This window comes from Nicotiana attenuata, unplaced genomic scaffold (assembly GCF_001879085.1).
Source record: "Nicotiana attenuata strain UT unplaced genomic scaffold, NIATTr2, whole genome shotgun sequence".
Taxonomy (NCBI): Eukaryota; Viridiplantae; Streptophyta; class Magnoliopsida; order Solanales; family Solanaceae; genus Nicotiana; species Nicotiana attenuata.
Genome location: NW_017670336.1, coordinates 403,911 through 414,659, shown reverse-complemented (window position 1 = coordinate 414,659; position 10,749 = coordinate 403,911). Strand labels below are relative to the sequence as shown.

The window sequence follows — 10,749 nt, the reverse complement described above, 5'->3', positions numbered from 1 at the left end:
CATGAAATTATGTTTATCCGGCCGCATCTTGATCTCTTTGTGATATCCCATGAGTTTATGGGATTTTCGAGATGATCTCCATTTTTTGAGATGCCGTTTTAAGAGAATACGTTACCCTTTTTATAGGAATGACCTAGGGTTAGGATAGAGTAGCCTCCAATGCTGGGTTTTAGTAGAGTAGCCTCCAAGCAATACTGACAGACTCCTAGAATTTCAAGAGGTCTTATAGTATCTTGAATTTAGGATTTAGCTTGATCCATTAAAATTTAGATGTCTACAATTTTCTCTTACAATAATATTTATTTGGTTTTAGTTTATAATTAACATGCTTCTACTTTAGGATGGCCAAAGTATCTTACACCATTCTATTTTTAAACAAAATTTTCGAATTTTTAAATATTTAACATCACTTAATTACTACTAATATATAAAAAAAATGGCAGCGCAGTGCACTAAGCTCCCGCTATGCGTGGGGTCCGAGGAAGGGTCAGACCCCAAGGGTCTATCGTACGCAGCCTTACCCTGCATTTAAGTTAAATTAATATTTAAATATCATATCCAATCAAATATAATCACATAATAAAATTGGAGAATATTATTTAATTTAACTCAAAAAGAAAAGAGTAAGAAATTTTAATCTACTAGCTAACTAGTCTATGAAAATTACGTATAAATGGAATTATAGTAGTAGTACTAAACTAAAAGCAGTAGCCGAATACCCCCTTTCTTTTTTCCCCAATACGCGTTTACCTTTCTGCATATTTGCAGCAGCAGCGTCGGTAGTCTTCTAAACTCCCTTCTCTTTTTTTCTCTACTCCGGCGTACCCTTTTTATTCAATTTGCTGTACACATTTTATATACCCAAAAAAAAAAAAAAATTACTACGTAAGGAGGTTGCTTTTATTTCTTTGTTCAAGTGTTGTTGTCAACATATCTCTGTTGATGAAATTTGAATCAGATCCATACATGTTGAGATCTTAAATTCTTGATATACTTTTTGGGTATAAAATTTGTTTCTGGAGGTTCTGGGTCACAGAAAATAGGCGAATCTTGGATTGCAATGAAGACAACAGGGAGATTCTTCACGATTGGGCTAGTAACATCATGGTATTCGTCGAACATTGGGGTTTTGTTGCTGAACAAGTATTTGCTAAGCAATTATGGGTTCAAATATCCAATATTTCTTACCATGTGTCATATGACTGCTTGTTCTTTGCTAAGTTATATAGCCATTGCTTGGATGAAAATGGTGCCAATGCAGACTATAAGATCTAGGGTTCAGTTCTTGAAGATCTCTGCTTTGAGTGCTATATTTTGTGCCTCTGTTGTTAGTGGCAATATCTCCCTTAGGTATTTGCCTGTGTCCTTCAATCAGGCTATTGGTGCTACCACTCCCTTTTTCACTGCTGTATTTGCTTACCTAATGACGTTCAAGAGGGAGGCTTGGTTGACTTATGTCACTCTCATTCCTGTTGTCACTGGGGTTATCATTGCCAGCGGGGTATGCTTTTCTTCTCTCTCAGTGTTACTTGAATTGTGGTGCTATAGTTAATTAATTCGGTCTCTTGTGGTTGATTTAATTAGTTAGAGTTCAAGCTTATACCCCATTTTAAGAAAATTGCATATTTGCTGTTGCAATGATAAGGTGTAAGATGAATACATGTTTTTGAGTGAAATAATGTGGTAATATTTCTAAGTTAGTCGGGTGTATTTTGTCAATGCTTGATTCAATACAGGATCTTGCTGCACATTGGATTGTTAATAGGTACTAAGTGTTTAAGTTGTGCCAAAAAATGTATTTGTGAGCTAGACTTGTTGAAAAAGCTGATTTGGATTTTGTATGACTAACTTGTATTGACACTTTAGTGCTGCGGATGGAATCTTTCTTACGACTAATTTATTTTAGTTTATCTTCTCAGGGAGAGCCAAGTTTTCATCTATTTGGGTTTATAATGTGTATCGGCGCGACTGCTGCAAGGGCACTCAAGTCAGTGGTTCAGGGAATTTTGCTTTCCTCTGAAGGGTATTGACGCTGTTTTTGTGTTTCAATAAATATGTAGTCAAATTCTGTGCTCTTCATTATGGTCAATCTGGAGATAGGATAGGATGCTGAATTGTTTTGCGTTTACGTATTACAGGGAGAAGCTGAATTCCATGAACCTTCTACTCTATATGGCTCCTATAGCAGTCGTACTTTTATTACCTGCAACGCTCTTGATGGAAGATAATGTAGTTGGTATAACATTGGCACTTGCAAGAGATGATATAAAAATCATCTGGTTGTTGCTGTTCAATTCTGCCCTTGCTTATTTTGTTAATTTGACCAATTTTCTGGTCACAAAACACACCAGTGCTCTGACTCTTCAGGTAAATTTTCTTGATTCTCCGTTCAAGATATATTTAAGATGAGTTCTTGGATTTTTGGTCTTATCAGTTTAGATTATGCTTATTTTGAAATCCGATATCAGTACTGCTTTCAGATCTTGAAAAGTGAAAGGGGATAAATTTATACTGTCTTTTTGCTTTTGCCTGGAATGATTCATCTTTGAATTTTATCGAAGAGCTATTTTACTTATTTGAAAATCCTACGCATTTTCCTCTCTTTTGTCAAATACAGCTCCTATCTCACATAATGTTTGAATTTTGAAGCACTTCTAAACTTTTTTTGAGTTATTGAATTCAATATGGTTGGAGTGTTTCTTCTATCCTAGTATGCTGTATGCGTGGAACTTCAATATTTGAAGCTATGATCTCTTTTGGATTTCTTAAGATTGTGGATTTGTTTGTTATGCTGAAATTTTTGTGATTTCTGTAACACCATGATTTCTTTTAAGCTTTAATATTTATGTGAATTAGCATGGGATTTAAGCTTCTCCTGATTCTCATAGAAACCAAATAAGTGAAGTATGATGCTGGTGAATCAAACTTGTAAGACTTAGACATGTGCAAGTAAAGTATGTATTATATCAGCATAATATTACGACTCCAACTGAAGTTTGGGGAGGAGTAGATGTAGTCATGCTTAGCCTTACATACTTTTTTTGAGGAATCAATTGACAGACCTATTTTTGAGAAGAATAAGTTTTGTATTGGAAGACTCAGCCTCTTACTATTGAGTAGGGATTGAGATGTCATAAACTATGAAGAGGAGTCCAACTTGGGTATTTAGTCCTCCGTACCAATATGACGCTCCCCTACATCTAGCATGTTGATTCCGTTCCACGAATACAATCATCTTTCATTAGCAAATAGATTAAGTAATAGAGTTTAAATGATATCAATGTTAGGTTTTGAGGTTGGTTGATAAGCATACTAAGTATTCTGAGTGGTATAATTTGTTCTGAGGTAGTCACATCGGGGCTTACACCTTTTACCAAATGGTTTTGCCATGGCTAACTCCGCCTAAGAAAATGGTTGTTGTTTATTGGTAATTTGGGAATGCAAGTTTATTTTTAGCAAGAAAAGTCTAGCTGGATGTAAAATTTTATGATTGTATCACATATACTAAGATATTTGCCTGACAATTTTGTGATAACATGGAAAAGAAAGAAAAATGGACCTTCAAACTTGCAGCTAAGGTATTTAATATTGGAGTATCTTCTCAAGACGGTGACTTTTCCCTTTAAAGAAAGGGGTCATGCAATCCCCCACCCCCCACCCCCCACCCCCACCCCCCAAAAAAATAAAAATAAATAAAAGAACCCCAAAAGAAAAAAATGAAAAAAGGGAAAGGAAGAAGAGAAAGTTCATTTTTTGGATAGACTTGAAACAGTATTCGGTTAAAACTATATTGGAATCAAGAATAAATCCTTCAATAGAGTGGCCTACTTATATTCTTGTCCCTCTATCATTATTATGTTTTTGGCATTTGTTTCCAGTGGGTTTTGAAGTTTATTTCCATTACCGTTTTCTTTTGGGTTTAGGATTATGAAGAGATGTTTCGTTTTTCCTGGATCTCCTTCATAGGTGTTATGTCTAACAGAATTTCACTGTTTCACAGGTCCTGGGAAATGCAAAAGGTGCTGTAGCTGTTGTTGTCTCAATCTTAATATTTAAGAATCCAGTGTCAGTTATAGGGATGCTTGGCTACACACTCACAGTTTTCGGAGTAATACTCTATAGTGAAGCAAAGAAACGTAGTAAGTGAAATATGAACCTGGAAAAGCATCAACCACGACTTTGATATCAATTGATGTTCAAGGAAAGTCAAGCGCTTGCAGTTGGTATCTAGGAATTTTTCCCTCATTTATTTTTTGCCAGGTAACATGGGAAACAAGATTCAATCTGTACCCGGGAAGAGCCAGAGTAGCCTGAATAGATCCGTAATAAGTGACTTAATTTGTCTATACATTCTTCCCACCATAGGGTTAAGAATGAAAGATCTTTTTATCTTTATTCTTTGAGGAAACTGTTGACTAAGACTACATTATATGTTACTGTAGTTATCATGATGAGATTTATAAATTGGAAGGAAGTGAAATTTAGAAATATGTAAATCGTTTCTCCTTTATGTTGAAAAAGAAATGATTTTTGAAAGGACTATGTTTGAGATGTTTGCCTAGTGATTATAGTTCTCTAATATGTATGAAATCCAGATTGTGCTAAAAGTATGTATAGCGCTTACTTTGGTGTCTATAATTGAGCACGGTTCCAACTTGTTTATGCCTTTCTACAAAAAGCATTTCAGAAAATAACCAACTGAGATTTGTAATTCCAACAACTGCTGAATTTGAAATGGTCAGGCACTCCACATTTTGCCTGTTTCTAAAGAACCCATCTTCACATCCAGGTGTTGCAATATATTGGTAAAAGAATTTTTATTATGATGAATCCTGTAAGTACTAAAAAATGGAATGGATACATAGAATTCATATAACTAATCAATAGTAATTTGGATGTAAGGAGGTTGTTTGAGTGATAGTAAAATTGAAATTTGGATACTGAATAAATATCCATAACCATTTACACCTAACTACTAAATTTCACCATAAGCTTGTATAATTGTATGAGCTGTAGGCTTAACTTGAAGAAGAGGCTTGCTTTCAGAATTTCAGGATCCGCCTTAAATTGTCACTTGCCTTGCCTTTCTTTGTAAAGGAGTTGTGTACTTCAGTGCAGCACTCAAGCTTACATGTTACTCTATTTCTAATTTTCTATTACTTGTGTTTAAGGTTTTAGTTTGCTCGGAGTTTTTTTTATTTTGTTAGAGAATCTAAAACTTCAATTATTAAATTGATACGCATCTAAATGGTGCAACTAGCTTGGTGCAGTTTGTTTATGTTATCTTTTTGCACTAAGAATAGGTTGGTTTTAGCATTCATACTCTAAACTCTTTCTTTTTTTTACCGTCTGTTGTAATCTTTTCAAGTACTGGTTTTCATTATCTATTTTTAAGGAGAAAAAAAGACATGCCACTAAACCTAAGGAAAGACGTGACATCTTTTATAGCAAAGTTTAATACTAACATATCTAGAAATATCCCAATTTGCTAAAACGTAGGCAGAAAATACAGAAGCAAAAAAACAGATGGAGGAATAGCATACAAGGCCTTTCAGAAATCCATCGTCAGCTTTCACGGTGACAATATCATCGTTAGTTCAAACATTCTCATCCTAATCTATCTTTTCCCTTTTTTGTTCCTTCTTTTTTTTTTGTTTTTTTTGTTTTTGGTTTTTGGTTTTCTTATTCAAAATGCTCCTGATGAAAATTTATGTAAAAGATATAATATCATACATTTATTTATTTGGTACAAACACCGACTGTAAATTCATATCCAATGGACCTGTTTTTGTGACAGGAAAGGGCGAATCAGCACCTAAGCAGAAGCCAAATATAAGAAGAGCAACAGAAGAATACCAAGTAACAACACTTTTATGTATCACACAATTAGCTCCTGCCAAAGATCAATTGATAGGGGCAGGAATTTCAACATCCAAAAGTTAAATGATACAATAAATCAGGATAACAGGCTTCACGATGGTCGAACATATATAAACCAGTAACCCAAAATGATGGGGTTACCAGCTAATGAACAAAGAAAGCGCAAGAAACACACTCAAAAATATCAAGTCCATGTGAATGGATACAGTAGTTGACTGAAACATGGAGTTTAAGAATCTGGAACGGTTGCAGCTGGACGTTTCATAGAGGCAGACTTGATCAAATGATTGTAGCTGCCTTTCTCCTTGAAAAGCTGTGAAAAATGAGGTTTGCAGTATAAAATCCCATTTAGGGCGGCATAATTCGAAGGAGATAAAGAGCATCCACCGTGACAACACTTGAAACATGTCTTATGATAACTTTGGTTCTCCACTGTCACCTAATCAAATGCAACCAACACATAGATTAATCCCAGAAATTGAAAGAAAAAGTAACAACCTACAGTAAATGTTGGATAACCCCTCCATGTTTTAATGCTAGAGACAATACTCAGTAGACCAGGTCAATTGTTGCAAACAAATTAATATTTATATTTTCCTTCTTAAAAATATTTAAAACAAGGAGGAATGCTAAACTCAGAATCTGTGGGCTAGAAGTAGGTCACCAATGTATTGTTCACTTACATATAACTTCAGCATCAAAGATGATGATTTTCAGAAATCATCTCCAAGATGACAAGAACATAAATCATAAATCAAGAGAAATAACTACTTGCTGGACAAGAGAATGTATGGAAGCATTAGACAGCTCAACTATTTTTCTTGCGTCATATCACATTCTGATTGAAAGACTAACTCTTCATGCAAATTAAATTTCTTAGCTGCATTACAACTTCAAAGGTGGACATTCACCATTGTGTGGCAACTGGCAACTGAGAATTACCTAAAAAATATGGTAGCAATATAACACGTGATCTGCCTCAAAATTTCAGAGTTGGCATTCACTAGAATGTGCAAAAATGGAAAAGATTGGTAGAGTACTAGATGACTGGAGGAGGGAGAGTAAGATGCAAAATGCTCAAACTCGCCAATTTGCACAGCAAGTCAGTTTTAACGACTATCACGGCCGAACTATTAACAGTCAATTTGCGACTGAAAAAGAATAGATCTTTGTAAAGCAATGGATTGGTCTCAGCATACAACTTCCAGAGGTGGCGGATACCATGCACAACATCAATAGGAAACACTGAAGACTCTTTAAGAAGAAGATCATGGCAGCGATATATGGAGCGGGAATCCATCAAATATGGCAAGCACGAAACTGGAAACATTTTAGAGGACATAGTGTAAATAATAGTTTTGTTTTGCAGCAAATACAAAGTGTAATAAGGGAGAGAATTGATATGTTGAGGGAACCTAAGGAAGCCAGGAAAACCAGATTTCTAATTGATAGGATATGTAGCTAGTAGTTTTTTTTTTTTTTTTTTTTGAGAGAGGTGTTCCGAGGCTCAATTACTGGTTCTATAACAGTATTGAGTGCTCTTTCTGTGTAAATTGATGGTTGGTTGTCTGGTAATATATTCACATCTTATTACCCCCAAAAAAAAAAAGAATAGATCTTTGTGGACTTCAGTTTATGCCAACTTTATACCATTTGTAAGATCAATCGTATCGTGTTAACCAACAAATGTGCCGTAAATACCCACAAAATACAAGCTCTTGAATTTCTCAATAGAGTTCATTTACATATATTTCACATATATCACCAGAATGCATAACAGATATTAGAGAGTAAAACGTAGATTTGAGGCACAAGAAAGTTCAACCAACTTAATGTCTTTTAGCTGTCTTACTCTCCTTTATATCATCTTAAACTCATACTAAAACCTCGTGCAGCAAGACGGTTATGTATAAAATTTAAAAGTAGAAGGTTGTCCCTGCTCTCTAAATGAACATTGCTTGTGCACTTTCACATTGGAAAGCTACTTAAACGCTATTTGAGCTTTCACGCGCCACTGAAAATTAGTTACGTTCTGACAATGCTAAATCCACAGCAGGAATTTGATGACACCATTGCCACAGACAAGCAACTTATTGATGCATCAAATGAGTGAAATGGGCAACCGCCTTTTCCCAATTGAAGTTCCAGAATAGGAACTTACAGCAAAAAGAAGAATGCAACAGTTTGCTTTTCAACAGAGACATCATGGCTAGGGAAAGTTGAGGAGCCATTTTTTACCTTCTCAAGTGGGTAAGCTGTTTTACCACAAGTTGCACATTTTTCCTGCGTGCCAGAAAACATGCCAGCAGCTTTACTAGGCGACCTTGTCTGCATAACAAAACAAGAAAGGAGTATGAGGCATGGTTTGTTCTTTTTCAGTTTGTTAATTTTATACACAAGTAGATGCAAAGAAAATTTACCAGCTCAGGAGTTAACTTCTCAGCTGACTTCGCAGCTGTGAAAGTAAAATACATTCGATATTATAAATAAAGCAGATCAGTTATATAACTGGAGAAAGAACTTTAACTAAGCAAGAATATATAGACGTACGTGACTGAAAGTTCTTATTGAAGTTGCCCGACTCCTTGAAAAGCTGCTCAAAATGGGGCTTGCAATACAGAACACCTTCCATTGAGGAGAAATTGCTCAGCTAACAAAAAGTTCACAAATACATAACATCAGTCAATTGAGTCTAAACACCATTATTCTTTTCATATGGAATTATTCAAATCTTTATCTTCTTCTTTTCGGATAATTTTAAACTATTCAAATCTTGGGTACAGTTTCCTCAATGCTTGACCTCGTCCAATTGTCAATGCTCAAAGTACAACTACCAATGCAGTATGATCCAACATGGAGATATTTTTCCTTTTTTAGGATAGTATTTGTGAATCAAGACAAGTTTACTCTTTTTCCAATTTCACAACTTTAAGACTAATACTTTATGCACAAAAAGCAAACAACATAAAGTGAAAACCAGATTGTAGTTTATATAAGTATAGCAAAAGCACCTTAAGTGTTCCTTTGCAATGGCTGCATTTAAAGCAAGACTTGTGATAATTAACCCCATCAGCTGACAACAGCTCCACCGGGTAAACTGTCTTTTCACAGGCCTTGCATTTCTGTTGTGTTCCAATAAAAGACATACTTCTTCTAATGACAAATAAAACTCTAGATCTTCCTTTTTCCCAGCTCAGATTCGACTCTGTAGATGCAAAAAAGACTCGGTCTTTCATATATTTACAATCAATTTCAAGAATATACACCGATCTGATGTAAAAACAAATTGGGTATCAGTACTTTACCATCAAATCGCCTAACACATTTTTTTCTTGGGTTCTAGAAAAATTAGTTTCTAAAAAGTGATCTTGAGCTTTTAGAAAAAGTTAGTAAAGTCAAAAATACATACCTTGAAGTTGTTGATCTACAAGCCTGTCACAAAAAATTGATGTTATGATCAAAGTCAAGTTGATAAAGTGAAGGAGAAATTGGGAGGATTTTAAAATTCTGGGTTCATATGAAATAGTAGGAAATTCTTTGACATATATTTATGTGGGAGGGGTTGGGTCGGGGTGGGGTGGGTTGGAATTTGAGCAGAGGCAACGAAGTGGATGATGATGATGTGGGGCAATTGGAAGGCAAAAAAGGACACAAGTATCTTTTGCTGGAATATGTAAAATTTAGTTCAATGTTTTTGACTCGTTTCTTTACCGTCTAATGAAATTGACCACTTTTCAGTGCTAAATCAGTCCTCAGTCGTAGTAGCTCTATGTTTTTTTGGGATAAAAATTGACTATATTTCGACTAGTATTAAGAAATGTAGCTAAATGTAAACATATAAAACTAGAAGATAAGTAATAGAATAAGAGAAGAAGGGATAACTTTCTTATTTCATCAAGTGTTCAAGTGTGTCACATATCACATTTCATGCCTCTATTTATGCTATTACATAGAAGGTTACAAAATGATTGTCTTAAACATAACATTAACAATTGAGATCAGGGAAAGATCATGAGAGGGGTTATGGAGGTGTGAGAATTGCAATCATAATAATGATGAGTAGTGGGAGGTTATTTACATCATGGGTGAAAGTAGTGGGAGTAATGGACATCCACAATTAGTATAGGTTTTACAACACTCCCCCTTGGATGTCCAAAACTAGATAATATGCCTAGTTAAAATCTTACTAAGAAAAAACCCTATGGAAAAAAATCTTAGTGACGGAAAAAGAGTACACATATCTGTAATACGCTTTATTTGCTGCCTCGTTGAAAACCTTATGAGTACAGCGCGTATCTTACTCCCCCTCATGAAAATATCACTTTATTTCTCGAAGACGGCACATTCCAATCTTCTGTCTTAACTTCTCAAATGTTGAAATTGGTAATGCCTTAGTGAACAAATCAGCCAAATTTTCACATGAACGAATCTATTGAACGTTAATTTCACCATTTTGTTGAAGATCACGCGTGAAAAAGAACTTTGGTGAAATGTGCTTTGTCCTGTCTCCTTCGATGTTTCCTCCTTTCAGTTAAGCAATGCAAGAAACATTGTCTTCATATAGTGTAGTTGGATCATCTTTTTTCATAAGAAAACCACACATTTCCTGAATATGTTGAGTCATTAATCTCAACCCAACACATTCCCGACTAGCTTCATGAATGGCTATTATCTCAGTATGATTTGAAGATGTAGCAGCAATTGTTAATTTCATTGAACACCATGATATAGTTGTACCTCCATATGTAAACAAATAGCATGTTTGAGATCGGGCTTTATGTGGATCAGACAAATTGATAGAATATATGAGTCCACCAAACTATATAGAGACCAGGTCCTATATAGGTTTCCATAGGTAACGCTAATGTA

General features: G+C 35.0%; 2 protein-coding genes across 2 annotated transcripts; one reads left to right on the top strand and one right to left on the bottom strand.

The window, feature by feature from the left end:
* The first annotated feature begins 688 nt into the window (after window positions 1-688).
* Window positions 689-4,574, top strand: LOC109238039 (probable sugar phosphate/phosphate translocator At3g11320). Its single transcript, XM_019404467.1, has 4 exons — window positions 689-1,501; window positions 1,920-2,023; window positions 2,139-2,367; window positions 4,001-4,574. The coding sequence occupies exons 1-4, from the start codon at window positions 1,061-1,063 to the stop codon at window positions 4,145-4,147; spliced, it is 921 nt and encodes a 306-aa protein (XP_019260012.1). The 5' UTR covers window positions 689-1,060; the 3' UTR covers window positions 4,148-4,574.
* A 1,259-nt stretch (window positions 4,575-5,833) lies between these two features.
* Window positions 5,834-9,511, bottom strand: LOC109238038 (LIM domain-containing protein WLIM2b-like). Its single transcript, XM_019404466.1, has 6 exons — window positions 9,290-9,511; window positions 8,892-9,085; window positions 8,431-8,530; window positions 8,301-8,335; window positions 8,119-8,208; window positions 5,834-6,319 (listed from the first exon to the last, which is right to left on the bottom strand). Exons 2-6 carry the CDS (start codon window positions 9,024-9,026, stop codon window positions 6,110-6,112), a joined length of 570 nt encoding a protein of 189 aa, XP_019260011.1. The 5' UTR covers window positions 9,027-9,085; window positions 9,290-9,511; the 3' UTR covers window positions 5,834-6,109.
* Window positions 9,512-10,749: the final 1,238 nt, after the last annotated feature.